At 43.0% G+C, this 22385-nt stretch overlaps 1 protein-coding gene across 1 annotated transcript; it reads left to right on the top strand.

Moving 5' to 3' along the window:
• The first annotated feature begins 207 nt into the window (after positions 1-207).
• bicdl1 (BICD family like cargo adaptor 1) lies at positions 208-21917 on the top strand. Its single transcript, XM_062384748.1, has 10 exons — positions 208-1046; positions 2297-2512; positions 10676-10792; positions 12323-12469; positions 12647-12826; positions 13291-13509; positions 14253-14396; positions 15028-15158; positions 15988-16108; positions 17816-21917. Exons 1-10 carry the CDS (start codon positions 657-659, stop codon positions 17981-17983), a joined length of 1833 nt encoding a protein of 610 aa, XP_062240732.1. The 5' UTR covers positions 208-656; the 3' UTR covers positions 17984-21917.
• The last annotated feature ends 468 nt before the right edge of the window (positions 21918-22385 follow it).

Below are 22385 nucleotides of genomic sequence, written 5' to 3' on the forward strand. Positions count from 1 at the left end.
CTTATTGGTGATTGTAAATTCGTCACAGGTCCATCATGGATCCCAATGGCTGCTGCCAGCGTGTTCTTATTTCATCTCTTCACGTGCTCACTATGGAGGGTTTCTCACATGTGTGAGAAGCACCAAAATATGGCGCTATGGTTTTCAGCCAATGGGCGCGCGGTTTGTAACAGGTTGCAGCTTGCGTCACTACCGTGGCGGGAACGCGCACTCAAAAAGGGAAAGAGGTTGAGAAGCATCGGGACCGCGCTCATCTGTTTGACTGGCAAAAGCCTCCGGTGTAAAAGGCCAGTCATCATTATGGGGGAGCCGGGACCCCGAGACGGGGTGGACCCTGACCGACCGACCGCAGCGCGCAGCTCCTCCAGGCGCTTTATACCCGGATAATACCAGCCTGCGTGTCCGATCGTACCCAGACAGTGCGCCGCAGAAGAGGCAGTGATTGCTGGGATTCAAGTCAGAGTCGCGACTGGTGGGTGAACCAGCAGAGAGGGACGTGAGGAAACTGGGAAGAGTAGCTCTGAATTTGGAGAATGATGGATGGATGGTCGATAACGAGCCGGCCCGGTCAGCCCAGCCCAGTCAGAGCAGGGTGGGTTCATCCGGAGTGAAATCCCTCGGCTCTTATCCATTGGCTTTTCCTCCGCCGGGTGGCGATGTCCGCTTCCTGCCTCGACCTGCAGACGTCTGCCGCGGGTTCAGCACCACTGGAGCTGGACAGCGACTGCATGGAGCCCCGGCCCGGCGCAGCTCAGGATTCCGGCGACTTCCAGGGTCACCCGCTGCGGCACGCCGGCACCGGAGGCCTCGGCATGGCCTTGGAGGAGGAACTTGCCATGCTCACCGGGGAGCGGGACGACGAGGAGGAGCTGCCGGACTTAGAGATGCCTGTCGTGGGGCACAACGCAGACCTACTGTCGCTCTTCCGCCAGAAGGAGAAAGACTTGGTTTTAGCTGCTAAACTCGGCAAAGCACTGCTGGAGAGAAACCAAGACTTGAGCAAGCAATATGAGAAAATGCACAAAGATCTCAACGAGAAATTGGAGGTAAACTTAAACTGGAAAATATCACTCACTCTAGGTTTAATGCTGCCCTAAGCCTCTTTCTGGTATGGCCTCAAAATGCCATAATCCGAGAGCCAACTTGGGACCATCGCAATGTAAACAAACTCAACAGGGTCCTAACAAATGCAGAGTGTAGAGCCTCGCATCAAAGTCAAGTAGCATGATTCACCTTTTCCATGGCTGTGTCTTATTGTATCTAATGTGCTATAAACTGCAGAATTAGACTTTTTGAGCCGTGCTAGTCACGCCAATCTAAAGAAAGAAGTGGACCTCAGTGGCTCTGTATTTTTAGTCTGAGTTATTTCGTACTGTGAAGCTGAGCTGTTGTTTTTAAAATCCTTCACACAAGCCCAACACATGGCCTGAGACACCACAAAGACTAATCCTGTCCAGGGCCTTCTATGTATCAACTGTACATCTGTTCAGCCCTTTGATCCATACTCATCCTGGTGTTACAGCTCAGAGAAATAAGCTGCTGCTTGTTGTTATTGATGTTGTTACAGTTCCCGGTTCTAATGGCGGTTGATGTTGTTTTGTTGTCTTGTTTTGAACCCCTGTGATCCCTCCTTTTGTTTTGGGCATTCAGCCTTTAGATGAAATAGTGGCCACATAGATGCCAACTGCTTCAGCCCTCGACTTAAACACAATAACAACTCACATCCAAACTGACAGCCACTGGCCGTGCAGTGCATCTGCTCACCGTTCATTGCCATCTAGAGAGTAGAAGCATTGTATTATCTTAACTGTCACTCCAGGAGACAGGGAACACAAAAGATGGGCTCAGTTTTAAAATCCCTAAACTCTTTCCCAGATTGCAGATTCAATGTGTGCTTACATTTTATTATCAGAGGTGCAGTTATTGTCACTCTTTTGAACTTTTACACCTTTTACTCAAACTAATCTTCAAACTGTCTTCACTGTCAGTATCGTATGTTGTCATGTTAATGATAAATGCATAGGTCTGACGCCTCTGTACATCATCAGCAACCCCATGGGAATCAGGTCTCAAGTTTGAAGTTCTAAAGTTTTTTCCTCTACTGAATTTTTTCCAAAGGTTGAGCATAACTTTCTCCGTGGGTTGAAGCCCCAGCATTTGTCTCGGACTTGGTCTATACCTCAATGTTTCCACTTGGTTCTTATATTCTGTGAAATTAAGGCGACACCGTAAATGAAATCTGAACAAATCTGAACAAACAGTTTTAACCATATCACCCTTATCCTATCACATGCAGCACTTGGAGCAGGATAAGCACGAGTTACGTCGGCGACTGGAGAGAAGAGAGGGGGAGTGGGAGGGTCGCGTGGCCGAGCTGGAGACGGACGTCCAGCAGCTGCAGTGCGAGCTAGAGCTCCACCAGGTCCAGCTGAGGGAGGCTGACAGGGACAAGACCAAGGCCATCAGCGAGCTCTCTGAACAGAACCACAGACTGCTGGAGCAACTCAGTAGGGTGAGCACTGTGTGTGTTTGTTTGTGTGTGTGTGTTTGCACTTCCCATTTACTGCTTCATAAGGCCTTGGTCCATCTGCATTGAAATTTAATTAGTTTTGGCTTTGAGTCAGTGTATCACACTGGTTAATGTTGCTTTAAAGATCCCTGCCCCCTACCATGGGACATTTCTCAGGCAAATGCCAGCTTGTCTTTGTGTGGGTGTGTGTGTGTGTGTGTGTGTGTGTGTATGTGTGGCCTGGCCTGGGGCCACTCTGTCCAGTTCACGTCTGCCTGGCTGACATTAAATAAGGTGCTCAGCCAACCTGAAGGTTCATCAAGATTCATCGTCCCCCCCAGGGCAGGCGGGGGCTCTACCTTTATTCAGCCCGTCTTTCTCTCTTTCTAACTTCACCTGAATTATGCTAACTCATCAATATAAAAGCATAGCTTCCAGGGTCTTACGTTGAATAATTTAGACTGATAGGACTGCACACTTATGCAATAGCACTAGGCACATTGACAGGTGATTTGATTGCAGGGTTAAAAAGGTGTGATAGGAGAGAGAACATGGATCGATTGACAGATATCTGATATCTAAGATACATACAGATACAGACTGGACATACAGCAGTGCTCAGGGTTGGCACGACAACTTGAAGCTGTATTTTCTCTGACGTGATGTACTGAAGCTATGCTCTTTCCCACTTGATATACTGGACACACACATAAGGATGAACTGCGATTGGCAGTAGATGCAGATTGATGGAGCTGAAAGTGCTATAGCGTTTGTTGCTACTCCTGATTAACTCCTTGCTGAGGAGCTCAAACACGTCAATCGGCTCAATCTACACCGAAACAAGGACCACTTATCGATCGATCAAATTTTCTTTGTATAGCCCATAATTACAAATCACAATTTGCCTCATAGGGCTGAACAAGGTGCATCATCCAGTGAGGGATCCTGCCTAGGATGGACAGAAATGCAATAAATGTCACAATGTCCCACCAACAAAAAAACAATATTTACAACATTGATGAGAAAAGATTGTGTCTAACATTAATGGAGAGATGAGTCAATGTTTAAAGTATTTGTTCAAACAAAAATGTCTGACAGAGAAGAAGAGAGTAGCATGATTGTAAGAGGTATTGATAGACCAATTGGCAGTAATGGTAGTTTATGCGAGTAGGAATATTGTATATCTAAGAAATGTAGTTGTAATTATAATCCACCATCAGCTGCCTCCAAGATCCAAAATCCACAATGTGACTGCATCAGCAATCCTGGATTTGCAAAGAATAATCCATACTTAATGTCATTACTAACTTATTTCTTGACATTCAGAATGGATAGAGTTTACATTACACTGTTTTTGTTTATTTGCACACGCTCTGTGTCAAGACCAATCAGGTCTTGTCAACACAGAACTGAAAAATAATCGAATTTCCCTAAATTCTGTCTCGTGCCTAACAACTGTTATGTCACACGGTTGAGCAGGATGGCGTCATGCTACCCTGCCTGTCAGAGGGATATACAGCCTAAACTCCTTTAAGACCATTATACAGCATCAGCTCTGGGGCTGTAAACAGAGGCCTGACAGTGTTGTTAGCTGCTATAGGATGGCAGTGGGTAACAAAACTACATGTCAGGATGCCCAGAGCTCTATAGACAAAGGCTGACAAGCCTGTGCAGGTGATTTCATAACCCCCCCCCCCCCCTCATTACGGCTGTCCATGGCAACGCTCACATGCGCACGTGAGTGTTGTTTCTCCCGGGAGAAGCTGTGATCTGCTGCTGGGCACATGCTGCTCAGGGAGGAGAAGGCTCTGTGTGGTGCTGTGTGGTTCACTGCTGTGTGGAGCAGTTCTCCTCGTTGTCTTCCAGTCAAATTCAAGCAGCCTCCTGCTCTCTCCTGCTCCAACACCATCATCACATTGCAATCAGGAATTTGTGCTGGTCAAGTCAGTTGACATGGAATAAAGCAGAGAGCGGACACCTAGCATAATTAAAGTGCATTTATTTTAATTGAAACCTGGGTGTGGGAGCGATACAGACATTTCCCTGAAAGTGGTCTGTTTTGTGCTTTGGGGCGCAGAGAATATCTGGTGGTCTTTGTGACTCAGTGAAATTCACGAGACCTAATTGACTCCATCGATCCAGATCTTATGATTCAGTGCGTTGGGCGGTCTCTATCTCTCTCTCTCTCTCTCTCTCTCTCTCTCTCTCTCTCTCTCTCTCTCTCTCTCTCTCTCTCTCTTATATCCCCTTTTCTCTATGTCTAAATTGCTTTCTCATTGCTGTATCTCTCTCTCTGGGCTCTTTAATAAGTGATGGGTGGTGACTGAGTAATGTTGAACATTTACAGCTCAGAGTGAAAAGAGAGAATGTGAAACAGTGTAAACAATGTGTGCACTATTTCTGCCTAATTTCTGCGTTTTGGTTAGCTCTAGTTGGAACCGTCCTGTTAAAACTATGAAATAGCACATGTTCCTCTGTCATCACATGATTATGAGGACTGCACTTCCTTGTCAGTCCTTCTGAAAATCACATGTCACAGAGTGGTGACTGAACAATAGACACATCTGTTGAGGACCAGGCTCCAAACTGACAGACTAAGCACATCCACTGCCTCTAGGTTAACAATAACACACAAAAAGACTTATTAGCCAATAAATAATAAAAACCCATTTTAAGTTTAAAATTATTTAAAACATTTTCCCAATATTTGTTTGTCCTTTAAGATGAAGAAATAATGACGCTTCTTAATTTATTTCTCAGTTAGCATTTATTTGTATCAGTTAATTACCAATCTCTATATAATCATATAGAAAAGTTAAAGCAAACCGTATAAGCGTAGATATATAGAAATGCGGAAATTAAGAAAAGATTATTACTAATTTACTCCTCTGTTTCTAGTTAACATATTTATTAACTGATGAGCTTTTTGTATATTCATTTTAGATTAATTAAATGTATTTGTTACTCTTTATATAAATAGCCACTTTTCAGAGGATAATTTCTAAAGCAAACCTTTAAGCCCGAAATTAGATTCACAAAAACAGCCCGTGACCCTCCTAACTTATTAACAGAACCTTCTATTGGCTGCAGTGCGACGACCTTGACAAGGCAGGGCGCGCCATAGGAAGTGATGTAAGTCATGGGCTAAAATGCAGCGCTGAGGGGATTAGGCTATAATCCGTGCTAATAGCCTTGCCATATGCATTCAGCCCCGGACCAAAACAACTCCAGCACATACTTTACTTAATTAATAACAGCAGGTAACTTAGATATTTGGGTAAAGAGGATCTAAGAAATGTAATCTTCAGCTATTGAATCTTTCCCTCAGCAGACATGTACACCTCCTGTGGTTATTCTTGTGAGGAGGGTGTGTATGTGTGTGTGTGTGTGTGTGTGTGTTTGTGTGTGTGTGTGTGTGTACACTGGTCATCAAACTACATATGCTATTCAGGTTCCATTGATATTGAAGATGAGCGTCGGAGGTGTGTGCTGTGTGTATGGCTCTACAGTGTGAGGACAGCCAGTCTCCTCAGTTCTAATCTGGTCAGAGTGAAGCAGCAGGAGAAGGACCTTTCTCTAATTACATCACCACACATGGTCACAGAGGGCTGAAGATGCACTGACTCAGTGTGTCTCCATACTTTATGGTCATGGTCTATTCTACCTCTCTCAACCTCCACGTGATTCAAATGTGACAGCAGCCTCAAGGGACTCATCAAAGTGGTTCAATTCAAAAAATCAATAACATTTTATTTGTGTGCACAAATCACAATTTGCCTCATAGCCCTTAACAGGGTGCGCCATCCTCTGCCCATAAACCTCGACTTTATTCAAGGTTTTAGAGGAGCAATAATTTGTTGTTGACGTGTCATTACCAATAATATACCAAACAAGGTGTATTGTGAATATCTTTGAGTGACAAAGTAGAAATGTGGCTTCCTAGTGAACATGAGAATCTGCCCAGCTATCATCCCCTGCCTCCCATCAACCCCAGGTACAGCTGCTGTCAGGATCAGCTGTGCGCATTGTCGCTCGCAGGATTGGTTAAGCAACCGCTTGACAGCAGGGTTGCCCAACCTCCGTAGGTCTAGACAAGGCAGCGCTCTGTGAAAGCGACAAAAGGAAAATACCAGAAGCAACGTGATTACACGTCGCAGCTCGGGCCAATCCTACTTCTCCCTGGTTGCTATGACAACCCGAGTGACTTGCAAATCGGAACTGCCACGTGTTGTTACCATGGGAATGTGCTGTACAGGGGATCCCGATAGTTTGATGTCAGGTTGCGCAACCAAAGACCCATAAAGCACCTTTCAATCATATCTGATGGATCATGTTCACAGCCACAGGTCGCCTGTTACTGAATCAACAGGAGGGAAAATCTACTTTTCAAGTCTCGGCTCTCCATTTATTCCTCCTGCAAAGTGAATGTATTTACTCAGGTGATTGTCAGAGAAGAGAGGCTGTAAAGGAAAGCGTCTCTGCTGAGGTCGTGCTGATAATGCTTGATCTGGGATATCTGAGGAATTTACATGCAGATTAACTGACTGTAAATCAGGCAGTCTGCGGTCAACTCTTTTTTTCGTAGGATCTCAGTCTGTCAGATTGTTGGGCCAGTGGGTCACATGTCATGTGAGCGCTGTGAACTGTCTGAGCCGCACAGGCCTCCACTGACTGTACATCTGTTTAGCAGACGCTGAATTGTGCAGCTGGCACATAGAAACCCACATCTGAACACTGACTCATACATGAGATCACAGTAATACACAAGGTGATTTAAGCCTGAGACAAACTAGAGCTGAAAATAATTCTTAAAATGTGTTGAATACTTTTTTATTGAGTATGGGGGTAGGAACAGCATGTGGTGGTGGTAGCACAAAACAACATAAAGAAGTTGTCATAGGTCACCCAGTCATATTTATATTTAAAAATCCATCCATTCACTTATCCTTGGAGGGATCACAGAACACTGCTGCTGTGGTCAAACAATTAAATCAAATGTGCAACATCTTGAGTCATTTGAATGATGCATCTTTGACAAAATAATTCAACTCTCAAACAATATGATCAACTTTTTAATCAAACAGTTCCTGGAGGATCAGCTTGTGTCTGTTTCTCCCTTATCTCCGGTATATCGCAGATCAGTTGTTTGAAATATCCCTTAATGCATTTTATGGTTACATTGTGTGACACACATTTTTTTTTTTACCATACCTTATCTAAAATGTCAATGTTTTAACTCAGATTCTCCTTTATGTATAACATGGGGCTTCCATTGTGTTTAAATAAGGCTTGGGTATAAGGCTGAGGGGACCTTATGGTTATTTGCATCTAGTTACATTCACTTATTTTTACGATTTCACTAGATGCTGTACCAAAGTGCAACAAACTGAACACAGGAGCAGGTTTTAAGGGTTAAGTTGTCCTGAAAAAGACAGTTAAGTAAAGTGGGGAGGGAGGTGGCAGGTCCAGTGAAACTGGTGTTTGTTGAGTTGGTTGTGGCTGTGCCAGGGGTCAGGCTGGTTGGTTTGGCCATCCTGTCACTAGGCTAAACAAGGTCAGAGTATTAGGATAAAAAAAAAAAAACTCACTGAAAACATGACTTTACAATTCAATTGGCAGACTTTAATTACAGCTGTTGGGGAACAGAGGATTCACAATTTGGCAGTTTGAACATTGGATGAAAGGCACGGGTTCATATACACTGCAGGGTGGATTGGAGATGGGAACTAGGTGTGCAGCTAGGATGAGGAGGGGGAGATCGCTCGATCAGCTAACGTGGCAGCAGGCCTGGAGAATGATGAGCCACGTCTGGCAAACATACACAACACAGGGAGACACACAAGGAGGAACACACAGACACAAGGGGAATCACAGGAAACACAGGGAAGCTGAGGCTGTGGCCATGACTGTCACTCTGACTCAACACTTCTACTCAGAGTTCTGTTTAACTCAGTGATTGTTTAACCTGTTTTGAGTGTCAGATGTACACATAGATTTGCCAAATGATAATGAAAACCCACAAACCCCATTCAGCAGGCTAATGTCAGGCTCATTGATTAGTAATCCATCCATGAAACCATACCAGTAAACCATATACTCATTATGTTTGACAACTTATCTTACCCTTGTTCTGATTTTGTAAACTCCATCTTTGTGTTGTTTGCAGTCAGGTTTAATGGGAAATAATTTTGCAGTAAGGTGGAACAAAATTAACAATCATTGAGTTTAAAATTAAATATGTAACTTCTTTAACTTCCTCTGCCAGATGATCTGAGCACAGCCAGCAGTGTTGGAATCTTAAAAATGTAACTTCAAACCTTCCTTTTCAGTCCCGCTTTGGACTCAATCATCTTTCAGACATTCTTTGTTCTATGTATTTATTTTTCAAACAGATTAATCTCTTTTATCCTTAGTGACAACTTTGACTTATTCTTATTATATGTCAGTCTTTTCTGGAATAGCATTGAACTGACAGAGAGATGATGAATGGGTTCAAGGTGGCTGAGGCTCAGGAAATAGAGCGGGTTGTCCACTTACCAGAAGGTTGGTGGTTCTATACCCAGCTCCTTCAGCTCACAAACCAAAGTGTCTTTGGGCGACAAACTGAGCCCTAAATTACTCAAATGTGCTCCAATGTTTGAATGGTGTGCATATGAGGAGGACCACTGGCATGTTACCTTTCCTTACAGGTAGTTCAGTCACCTGGTTACAACCCCTCAGGGTCACAGCAGAGTAGTCACACTGCTTCCATCCGTTAAGTTATTGTTCAGAGCAGAGCTGAGTAGAGGCAGAGTTGTCCTGGCAGCCTGTCCTCCCAGCAGAGCACTGACACAGACTCACACCAGAGTTACCTGAGGACTGGAGTGAACTGAAGTAAACTCATGAACATGACCAGCAGTTGAGCCTCTACAAATCTCTGTGAGCCTGTGGGAAGGCTGTGTAGTGCCACCTAGAGGCTGCAGTTCATATTGATGCACACTAGTGTTAAAAAAACATAATTGAAAAAATGAAAAATATTTCAAACTGCACATCTCCCTTCTTTAAGTTTTGTTTTTGGCTCTATATAAGCCATGTTTAGTCTCCTCAGTGAGCTGTAAAAAGAGTCATTTTTAGGATTTTGCTGTTGCCATGGCAGTGAAGATGATGCGAGCGGGAGCTTCGTGAGTGCAGCTCTATGCTAATGAAGCCCAGCCTGGCACTGAATAGCCTGTTCCCACCTGGCCGATATAAGCTCATCTCTGAGTGTGTGGCAGAGAGCACCAACACTGAGCTGTGGGCTATTGTAGGCTTCTGAAAAGGGCTGTGACATTTGCGGGAAATGCACACTCAGAAGAACAGTTATCAAATGTGTCATATAAGAGTGTGGGAAAAACAAAACTACGTCAGTAATACATGTCCTGAATACCAACGTGTTAATAAATCTATGTGCGTGTGTGTGTGTGTGTGTGTCTGAGTGTGTGTGTCTCAAGCTCAAATGAGTCCCTTTCTAAGTCTAAGTAAACACAAACTAAAGATTGCTGTGTAGTCTTTCTGATTGAACTAAGCAGTTGATGTAACTTTAACAACATGTTGTTGTTACCAAGAACACAATTATACTTCAACACAATAGAGCTGAGAGGTCTGCTGCATCATATTCTAGTTGAAGTAAGTGGTGTAAAAAGTCTGAAGTAATGTGTTGTTAATCACATTCTAATAAAGTCTTATGAGGATGTAACAGTGGGATATAGTGCAGTGTCCTGGCTAAGGTGGCTACTAGGTTTGAATAGTGACACAGCATTAAATGGTCTGATGGCAGTCCTTACAAGGGACAACCTGTGTGTTTAATATATAGCGAAGAACACATTATTTCTTGTAAAGTCTAATTGGATATAAAGTTCTTATTTAAACGTCTCATTAGGATGAAACTGTGTATATTTACTGTCTAATGAAGAACGTATAGTTTTGTGTAATTTCATATAGAGTTAGCTTGTTACATCTTAGGAGTGTTTTGCCTGCTTCTCTTTGCATTGTGGGTAATGTAGGCAACAGGTTTTGTCAAATGATAATGACGTGAGAGTGTGAAGAATATAAAAAAAAAAGAGTAAAGTGAAAGCAGACTGATCAAAGGTACATTTTCTGTGTTCTGTGTGTGTGTGTGTGCGTGTGTGTGTGTGTTTGTGTTTCCAGGCTGCAGAGGTGGAGAAGCAGCTGTCCACTCAGGTCCATTCATTACGTGGCGACTTCAGGGAGAAGAGCATGTCTACGAGACAACACATGACAGGACTGGAGACTCTACAGGCTGAGGTGAGCCACCATCTGGAGCATCTTGCCATTATACCTTTCAGAGTGCACATCATCAAAGAGCTAAACAAAACAGAATGGTTCAGCTATACTCTAAAAATGATAAAAAAGGAAGTTACTGGCTCTCAGCAAGAAGCCTGGGTGTTTAATTTGACAGCAGATCACTGGGGATTTATCTTCTGTGTCATTAGTTCTGCGTCCAAAGTGACATAGTTTAAAGTTGCAGTTTTTTTATATCCAAAAAAGAAGAAATCCACTAAACCCTGTCAGGAAAGAGAGGTAGTGTACCTGTCATGCTACTGGAATTGCTTCTGGGCACTTTCTCTTAAACTTGTTGTTTCCCCCTCTCTGTAATCTTTATCTCTCTCCTCACTCGTTCCCCCTTAACTCACTCTCCTCCCCACTTGGTCGGAGCAGCAAGGGCTAGAAGTGAGTGGTTACCGAGCGCTGTCTGTCGGCCTGACTGCATGCTGCATGCAGCGTCTTGTGAAATAACACAAACATGACTTGCACCATTTTCATTTCCCGTTCAGAAATTACAATTGCTTTTAATCTCTTATTAGATGAGTGGATCCAATTAGGATCGTATGTTGTCACAGATATGTTATGAATAGATGTATAACCTAAAATGGCATTTCCACATCCTTACAGAAATCCCTGTTTCCATGAAAAACTGTTTGAGCATTAAAAACCTGATGCTAATCAGAGCATGAGATGTGTTGTGATGTCAGCCATGGTCATGTATCTGCTGCTTGTGTTATAAACATTGATACTGTTAGAGAATAAAAACAGTGGAGAGTTCCTCCACAGCATCGCTTCAAAGACAGGCAGAAAACACCCAGACTGCAGAGCTTGTGCTATAATTGGAAGGAGAGGCTCTGCTCTATATTTGGCTGAGATACTGCAATGTCTGGGTGCTCCCACATCTCCATCGCTTTGCCTTTATACCACATATGCTGATGACTAATGGTTTTTCCCCCCACATTTCTGAAAAGACGGAGACTATAGCAGCCTAAAAATATCCAGAAGTTGGAAAACGTGGGCACTCATATGGTGGTGAAAAAAACAACTGATCCGTGAAGTAGGTTACCAGATGTAGGTCAAAAGCAGAAGGGATAGAAATGAGCAAGAACTGATGTTTGTGTAATGGGGAAAGCTGCTCGGGCTGCTAAAGAGAGAAACAGTTCATGTGGAAGAAGTTGTGCTGTAGCCTAGAAGGCTGTTATATTATATAGCCATGGTGAATAGTAAGCTGATATAGCACCAAAACATTCCTGAAGATGAGGGTGGTAACTAACACCTACGCCCATGCTAGGCAACACACATTCTTTGGACCAGTGGGAGTACTTTTTAATCTTGTGTAAGAGCCCTGCTTCCCTCAGAGTCAGAACAACAACAAAATGCAGATTTCAATCATGCCAGCAGCTGCCCAACTGCCGCTATCGACCAGGAAATCAGAGCAATCCTCCATTTCACCAGTTATTACCTTTTAACTGGGGCGTAGTAACTGAGCGGTGCTGTCTGACATGTTAGATTAAGATGCTGTCCGAGAGGAAGATGGAGCTGGAGCGCAGGGTGCACATCATGCTGGAGGAGAACGAGCTGCTGCAGAGCACAGTGGACGACTTCAGAGAGAGGACGCTGGTGTTGGAGAAGCAGTGTCAGGAGAAGGACCTACAGGTACGGAGACACGAAGGACTGTTCGATCTTTGACAGCAGCTAATAAAATGCACCTGGACAAAGCAATATTTGTGTTCAACCAGAGTTCGTTCTAAAGATTAGTCAGCTCTGCTGTCAGACCTCTGCAGATATACATACTTCGTTCTGTTAAAAGTTTGCCTTCTTGGTTGTGTCAAGTTGCGGCAGAGCCAGCTGGAGCTCCAGGAGGTTCAGGTGTCCCACAGGCAGCTGACCTCTCGGCTGGAGGAGCTGTCAGAGGAGCACAGCCTCCACGGCCTCACCCCACACCCATCCAGTCTGCTGTGTGAGATAGAACAGAGCATGGAGCAGGAGGAGCAGGAGCAGGAGAGGGAGCAGGTAATTACCACCATGACTCTTGGGTGATGTTTTGTTGAGTCCACTCTTTATTTGTTGCTTGAAATCTCTGCATATTGTTTGACTGTAACCTATCCTTTGAGCACCATATCTCAATCTCAGAGTTATTTTTTTATGGGGGGTGCAGAGTGTTTTCCATCAGGGCTCCAAGTTTCTGGCTAAATTGCCTGAGAAAATAAGGCCGTCTGACACAGTGTTTTTTTTAAAACCATACTTTTTCAGATGGCATATTTCAGCATTTACTTGGGCTGCCGGGCTCTTAATGTTCTTCTATCATTATTATTATTATTCCTGTTACTATATGTTTATTTTCTTGTTGTGCAGCTCTTTGTTCTTCGTGTTGAAAAATGCTCTATACAAAGTTATTTTAATATGTTCCATCCTGCTGTCAGCACCAGGCGGTTGGCAGACTAATATCTAAATATCCCCTCCTCCAAATTGTCCAGTTGCGTCTCCAGCTGTGGGAGGCCTACTGCGAGGTCCGCTCACTCTGCTCCCATCTCCGGGGAAACGACATCACCGACTCGGCGCTGTCAACCGATTCTTCCATGGACGATTCCTCTGAGACGTCCTCTGCCAAGGATGTGCCTACTGGCAGCCTCCACACCGGCCTTCTGGAGCTGCGGAGGCTGACACAGAACCTGCTGGATGGCAACGAGTCCACGGTAATGAACAACTCACTGGCAGCTCAGCAGTTCTGGAGAAATGACATCTCACAAAATAAGGGGTTTCCAATTCATTTTGTTGGAAGAACTATGCAGTTTGGTATCACTAGTGTAAACAGAATCAATGGTACGAGACTGTGTAGTAAGAACCCACTCATGTTATTTAGCGTTTGAGAAAGAGCCAGAAAATGATATAGAAGTTATTAGTGCGATCATTTTGTAAATGAAATGAAGCAGGTTTTGTTATGGTTGTATCTGTTTGCCTTCTTGTTTAACTAAATTAAAGTATGTCAATAACTTACACACTTCTGGCTTCACCTGCCCTTCCTGCTGTATCTTTTTTGGTGATGCTATTCACCCGTTTGTCTCTGGATACATTTATGTTCATGTTGACACTACGACATATAGCCACTGTTAACTTAAATTTTGACTTTTAATATATATAAGTAAATATGAATTAATTAGTGGAAGATGTAAGGTATAATGAGTCTTTTTAGACTAGACAGTCTAGTGTGGGTGACTACTTAAAGCACTTTACAGTACTCACACATTCATACAATGCATCTATGTGCAGCACTTTCTCTGTCATATATCTCTTCCTTCAGGGGCAACTTGATTGGGTATCTGATAATAACGGACTAATAATGCTTTAACAGGATACTGCCTCTTTTAGAGACAGAATAAATGAACCACTGAACTGCCAGTAGCAGTACATTGACCGTGAGTGTGTGTCGTGTTTAAAGGGCTCGCGGCGCAGCGATGAGGAGGCTTTGGAGGAGCAGGTGAGGAAGATGGGAGAAGAGCTGAGGGAGGTCAGAGACCTGCACGAGGCGGAGCAGGACAAAACACGCAGTGGCCAAGGGGAGCTGCTGCAGCTGCACAATCAGGTACCAGCGTCTATAACATTTGTTCACATGTGTACACCCATATACATCATATACTGTACATGGACATGTTGATATACATGTTCAGCTTTCCCTTTTATCAGGGACACAGCACGGCTCTGCTTCTCATCCTGTGGAAGAGTCAGACAGGATTCTTTAATTCTAAATCACATCCGATCTTTCTTTGTGGAATAGCAATGAATTAACAAATACTCATGTCTAAAAATAACATGACCCAGTGGTGCAGATGTGGTTCTCAGCAGCTCCTTAGCTGATGTGAATTTGATGCATTTTGTTTGTAATGTAGGACATCGTTTCAACCTCGTCTCCTTTCTGCAGGGAGAGCTCACTCACAATGGGTTGCAATGGGTTTGAAATGACATCTTACACACACGCACACACACGCACGCACACTCACGCACACACACACACACACACACACACACACACACACACACACACACACACACACACACACACACACACACACACGCACACACACACACACAGTTCACTTATCCAACATCTCAACATCTCACACATGAGCAGCCCACTGTATAAATCTGCCATTAAAGCCTGTATCCTGCCTGTGTCTCACAGTTCTGTTTCATGCTCTCTTCCATGTGACCTGCAGATGGCGCTTCTCTCTGTAGAGATGTGCTCTCTCAGGGAGGACAACCAGCGGATGAGGGTGATGGCTGAGATACGAGAACCCAGCGAGCAGCTCCAGAGTGCCATCAGAGACCGCGACGACGCCATAGCCAAGTAGGACCACATCACTGATGCAGTAATAATGATGATTATAATGAATGAATAATAGAATAGAATAGATTTCTATTGTAAATATATACAGCCTATATAATATAATATATTAAAACTGCTCTATAAACTATTCAAAAAATCAATTAAAGAAATGTCTATACGTTTATTAAATAATCTTTATACTTTTTAGGAAGTCATGACTCTGTATTCACCAAGTAAAGTGCAATTCCAATTTCCAGCAAATTCGGATCGCTCTGACTTCCTCAAACTGAGTGTGTTTCCTGCCCTGTCAGACTTTACTTTTGAAATATCTCTGTGCCCAGGTCACAGCAATGACTTTTCAAGTATCAGGTTTCCATATCCATATGTAAGGGATACATTTATTAAGACATCAATGTTTCAAAAGCAAATATGAAACCTATTTAAAGACGGTGTGGCTTAGGAGGTAGACTGTGTGATTGATGTTTGATAGCAATGTCAGAATGTGTGTGGGTGTGAAGCACTTTGAGTTGTCATCAATGTTAGAAAAGCTACTAAATATATACAGAACTTATTCGAGTTCTTTCTGAGGGCTTTTAATATTAAGCCAGAGCCATAATTAGTAATAATGTTAATCAGTATTAGGGGCACTGATACGTGGATCTCTAGTCTTATAATAAGTTTATATTAACATAAACGCACGTAAGTGGATGGATATTGAATAAAACAGTTAATCTCCTATTTATAAGAGTTGTTCTGAATTCATCTCTATGTGAAGGAGTTCCTCACATGCAGCCTTTCATGCTTGTAAGATACCTCTAGCGTCTCTCTGTGTGTTGTATGTGTCCTGCAGAAAGAAAGCAGTGGAGATGGAGCTAGCCAAATGTAAAATAGACATCATGTCTCTGAATAGCCAACTCCTGGACGCCATCCAGCAGAAGCTCAACCTGTCGCAGCAGCTGGAGGCCTGGCAGGTGGGTCAGAAGTCATGTGCAAGTTTATCAGTAAAAGCCTGTAACAGTCCTGACGTTCTTACGTACAGATATTTAAGGTAGTGACATAAAGAAGCTGCTCTGTAAATGTAGTTCCTGGATGGATTATGTTAATCTAATTGTAAAGATATAGACTGGAACAGTTTCTCTCCATTTTCCCTTCTCTTCCCTGTCACTTGTGTTTAATGTCATTGTATTTTAACATAATCTGTGCACATACATTAAACCTCTCAATTAACCTCTGAGTGTATGTCAGTGGGTTTGCTGTGGGGGTGTGTGTGTGTGTGTGTGCCCTCCATCCCCCTCCTCGTCCCTAACTGGCAGCTCTTTCCTCTCTCTCTCTTCTCCCTGCCCACAGTTTGCCTCCTCAGGGCTCTTTACTGTTTGGCTCTTGTGGTTTCTGATCTAGTGGCCTTTCTCAGCTTCCGTACCACCCTCTCTCCCCTGTGGTACCCCACACCCCCTCCTCCTGCCTTAGAGGTGAGCCCGAGCTGCGCCATCTCGCCGTTTCACCCTCGCCGTGCTGAGCCATTCCATGCCACGGTTAACTGACTCCGACCGGAGCAATGCTCATCCCAGCTTCCCTGTCTCTCTGAAACCATTAACCATCACACAGAGAACCATCCTATCCCACCACCCTCTCTCTCCACCGGCCTGTCTCCACTCACCTGTATCCCACTGTTCACGCTAAGAGGTGTCAACACAGAAACAAAAAATATCAGTTCCTGTACCACCAGCAAATGTGAATGTGAGGGTGAAGCATGGCTGTATTTGACTAAGATTAGGTAACATCCGAAGACGACTAATAGTTTACTAATAAAATGTATTAACTCATTTAGTGAGCACCAAACAGCAGGTCAGAAACCCCTGGTTGCATTAGCGCTGTCTTTATCCTTTAATTCAAAGTCAGATCAGTGTTTCTCAGGGATCATCATCGGGACAGGAAAACAGAAAAACACTGATTCATGCAACACTGAATTTACTTTTTATTAAGATTCTAATTACCAAACAGTTTCTCCCTTTGGCCCTCTAGAAGCAATTCAGGTGCATAATTACTCTTTACAACAAAAATAAATATCCCACATATAGTCACACTGTTCAGACCTGGTATAAATATCTGAGATCCGATCATTCACCCACATTCCAAGGACGTGGCCTCATTCTTCTGAGTCTCTTAGCCCTCCACAGTTTAAATCCTCTCCGGCTTCTCAGGGTCAATACAGTGTATGTGACCATCATCACGATATAAACACATGCTCGTAACACAAACATTGTCATCGGACACATCTGTGAACCCAGACTGAGTAAAAACAACATAATTTTAACAGAAATGAGGTACGTAATTATACAGACGTATTTAAGCTGACCACTTGTGATCGGATCTCTCAGGACATATGTTAGAACCAGTTCTGAACAGTGCCCTGGATTTGGAAGTGTCTCAAGAAGAACAATTTGGGAAAGACATTGTCATCCGGGACTTTTTGAGGAGCAAGAAGACCTTTTCCTCAAAAGAGATTTGACTGCATCATCTGCTCCCTTTCCGTATTGAAATCTAATCATTTAAAATTGGAATTTAGATTTTGATCATTTATCCAGTGTCTTCAACCCTTTCTATAACTCCACATGTCCGCTCTGTGTGACACGTCTCTGCTGTCTTTCTCTCACTCACGTCTCCTTCCTTGTCTCCAGGATGATATGCACAGAGTGATTGACCAGCAGCTGATGGACAAGCACCAGGACGAGTGGCGCTCGGCCCCACCCTCCCTGTCGCGGGCCCATGGCAGCCAGTCCTCCAGGCGAGCTCACCGCATTTTAGACCAGGACAAGAGACTTTTCTCTTTTTTCAAAAAGAACTGAGAACCTGTTGGACTGTCCCTGGGCGCAGCAGAAAGACAGAGAGGGACGACGGCGAGGGAAGAGGAGGGAGAGACATCATAGAGCAGGGGGAACGACACAGCCAAAGACGGGCCCGTGGCACACGTTGAGGTTTGGGAGGGGGGTCATTTTGCACTTTATCTGTCCCATTACTCTTCTCCTGACTGATTAACTGGCGACTGCTGACAGTGAGAGATGGAAATATGAGATCAGGTCTTCCCCAGAGGGCTTGGCTTAAGCCCCTCTCGTAGAAAGAAATCAGTCCCAACAGGACGTGAACAGGGTCACAAAGTTTACCTCCGAAACAGGAAGGTTTCCTTGTAGTGCCTATGACCATCTCTACTAGCCCACTGCCAACTCTGTAGAGAGGGGAACACATGTACTCACTCTCATCGTATGCATCCCAGTAATCAGGGCCAGGGTGTCTGGGGGAAGACGGGTGGATTCCTGGGACAGTGTGGGTTTATGGGAAAAGATGGGGACGACGATCAGAGTGGTGAAGCTGCAGCCAATCAACCCAATCGCTCAGGTTCATTCATTTGTCCAGGGGATGTTCAGAACATGAAGCAACAGCTTTACATATCAGGACCATCGCATAGTGTATATTTGATAAAACATAAATGACATTATTTTCTTTAAAGACAGCCATGCACAGAGTTTTACCATGCTCCAATGTCCCAGACCCAAAACTTTAAAGATAAAGAAAGACTTTAAAGGGACACTACAGAAATGGACTTCTAAGAGATATTGAAACTGCACTAAACAATATTTTTATATCAGAAAGAGATCATATAGCCATGTATAATGTAAATGTGAAAGGGGCCACCAAATTATTTTTTATCCATACATCATCTCTACCCTTTAAACTTTGTTGGCAGCGGGGAGACTGGAGCCAGTCACTGGTGAACTGGGGCGGGAGGGGGGACGGGGGGGGACAGGCCCTCAGTGTAATGCAGAGCTGACTCAGGGCTATTTATTGAATTTGTTTACAGCTTCATGTTTTCACCACTCCAGTTAACCCAGATTTCAGCAGGCAGCTCCAGTATGTTCGATTCCCAGCTCTAAACAGAAGTGAGCGACCCGCTGGTGAACAGAGTGAAGTGTTTGCTGGAGCTCCAAAACTGAACTAGAGGGAGAGTTAGTATTGATTTAAAAACTTGTTGGGCGGCTCAGTAACACGACTCCAAATTACTGCTTCTCCCGCCTGCTGAGACGTGTGAACAACTGTTTGTTGAACAACTTTAAAAGCTGAAATTTGACTTGGCTGTGTTTACGGCTAGTTCAATTAGACAGTAAAAAAAAAACACTGCAGCTTTTAAATCAGCACCTGAGGCTGAGATATCCTCTATATTAGTCCTCACCAGGTTATATGGGAAAGATCAGATCCTACACATCCCTTAATGAAGCCAATAATGCACCTCATGTTACGAAAACCCCATTTTTGTCATCAAAATGCCATTATCAAGTTTCATGTATAAAACAAGTACAACACAATCTAGTGTGAGCAGGGAAATAGGATCCTTGAACTAAGTGAATGTATGAACCAGCACTTTTATTTGAATCAGTCGCACACAAGGCCTTCATGTTCATCTCCGACATCTAAATAAACCTGCGGTGGGGGGGCTCAGCTGGTACGTTCTTCTACAGTTCACATCGAATTGTAATCCCATTTAAACATTAATGCTTTTTCAAAGAAAAGTCTGGCATTGTCCTCATGATGTCAATCATCTTCCTAGTTGACCAAATTTTTTAAAATGTTTACACATCAGCTTGAGATGGAGGCAGAACTACAGCTCATGGATTCTCGATCAAGTCGATCGATCAAGCTCAACGATAACCTGCAGAACTTCATGTCAGTGAACAGAAACTTCCTCTGCAGTGCTCGACGTCTGAGCTGCGCTGGTTCACCTCAAATAGAGAAGCTCTACCTCCATTCTCATAGCTTTAATACTTCATGAGCACCTTGTTTTCTTAGCTGCCGGGCTTCCGTTTCTACGTGACATATCTGTTCCTCCATTGGTTAAACATCTGTGTTTTGACCTGAGATCTCTATCGAGCGTGAGCGACTCACAGCGCGGCACAGTGTCTGTCTGCGTCTGGACTCGTGTCGGACGCAGCTGTGCAAACCTATGCAGATGTCTTCTCTTCATTTCGGCTGGTCGTTGGAAGGATCAACCCAAAGAATGATTTTTTTTATAATAAGTCGAATACGTTTGGATGAAATCGATATATTTATAAAAAAAATGCGTATGTTTTGAATGAAATTCTTTTCTTAGAGAGAAATATACCTGTACATTGTTGTTTGTAAAGGCTCCTTATTCATGTGTGTTCCAACAGTAAGCAGGGGTTCCACTGGTGATCACTCATACATGTGTTTATGTGTGTGTGCGTGTGTGCGTATGGCATGCAGCTGAAGTGGCTGGAGATATTCATGAGTCCTTCCAAGTTCTGTTATGTGAGAAGACTCATCAGTGTTTTTTTATTCCAGCAGAACCCCAAAATCCAGTTGACAGCTCCTGGTGCCACTTTTTGATAAGCCAACTCTATAAACAGTTTTTAAGTCGTAATGGTTTTATTGATAGTTTATATATATGGATTAATGAGAAAAATCTGATGGATTGGAAAAAAATGAGTTATTCATAATGTAATTTAACGAAACGTCAGGTTAGAAATGTCAGAAAGTAAACATACTGCCCAAAATATCTAACCATTCCTCTATTAGTAAATGCCATAGACAATGGCAAAAAATGTCATTGTAAACGCTAATATGTTATTAATTAAGATTTATTGGAATGGGCTAGATTACCAATTTGGCAACTGTAAAAAACAAATTCTAAGGCTTTGCTGTCATTTATGAACAGGTCAAAATTAGGTCAAATATTTCACTTGATGAGTCTTGCTGATGAATTAAAAAGCTAAAAAGTCTAACTGGGTATCCAGAGGAAGTTAAACTAAAACCCTGAAGATATTTCAGAACATAAAAAGACACATTTTCTTCATATTATTATCCAACCATCCATCATCTATATAACATTTATTCTCTTAAAGTTGTGGGGGGAGCACTACAACTTATCAATATTCTAAAATACCTAAAAAAACCCATCACAAACTATTTTTGGATCTAATTACAGAAGGACTAAAGATTAGTGAAGGATGTATTAAACATTAATAAAACCATTAAAAACTCTGTAAGAAGTTTGCCTTATTAGAATGTTTTTTTACTGCTCCTGTCTGAATGGATGTGATCAGACATTTTAAAGAAAGATAGAAACATGATTTTTCCCTCATAGGTCTGAACATGTTTCTGAAAAGTCAGAAAATGAGTTGAATAAGAAAGAGTGTGTGTTTGTAGTTTGAGACTTCTGATAGTTCCTCTTCCCCAGAGAAAGAGCCGCCTCTTCCTCCTGATGGCTGGGATTAAACACCAGCCGCTGCTGCCAGCACCACACTGTAATTAGTCTCCTTTCATTCCATGTTTTTTGTTAGAAAACAACACACTGTAAACATGTTTGTTTTTTGTCCACATAGCGTCCTAATTGCTGTTTCTGTTCCTTGTTTGTATGAGACTGTTGCTGGGACACTGTAGACTGTACCGACAGCATTTCAAAACGTCTGCTACAACATTGTGATGCTGCCACTGAGGGTGGAGTGTGTGAGTGTGTGTGTCACAGCATTTGACACACACAAAATCAATGACACACACTGAGTGTGTGTATTTTCTGTTGCTTGTCTCCACTCAGTCGGATGTTATTTTGGAATGTCAGTGCTTCGGCTGGTCTCATTGTGCTGTGTGAGTGCTTTCATTCACCTCTGACTAACGGCACTGTTTCAGTTACAGAATGCTTCAAACTATTCAAAATATTTACCATGCAATTTTCTGAGCATTTTTTTCTACAAATAAACACTTTACAATCTACTTGTCTCCCCTGACTTGGTTTCCTCTATTCTGTTGTCATAGTTGGACTTTGGGAAAATTTGCTGATGATGCTGTTGAACAGCTTTGTCTCCAAAGAATAAATTCGCATGAAAGATGTTGTGTAAGTACGGTGGCCCGAAGAGCTCAAACACACTCCGGTTTAAGAAAACACTCCAGTAGTAGTAGTAGTAGTCTTAAGGTGTGGTTTTAGTGTGGGAGCTGTTTTCAAACATGTTCACAGTGAGCCTGATAATGAAAAATCCACGAGTCCTTGCTATCTTAAATTATATTTGCATTTGCTTGACTGATTATTAATAACTAGATAGTGAGTTATTACCCTGAACGACCCTGTCATTACTTTGTCTAGTTGCATCTTTACTTCCTCTCTGAATTCAAAATGATTGATTTCCTGTTTGAAACAGAAAAAAGAAAGTTGTCTTTTTGCAGATTATTAGAGGGTTCCCAAAG

The sequence above is a fragment of the Platichthys flesus genome, chromosome 3 (genome assembly GCF_949316205.1).
Source record: "Platichthys flesus chromosome 3, fPlaFle2.1, whole genome shotgun sequence".
In the NCBI taxonomy this organism is placed as follows: Eukaryota; Metazoa; Chordata; class Actinopteri; order Pleuronectiformes; family Pleuronectidae; genus Platichthys; species Platichthys flesus.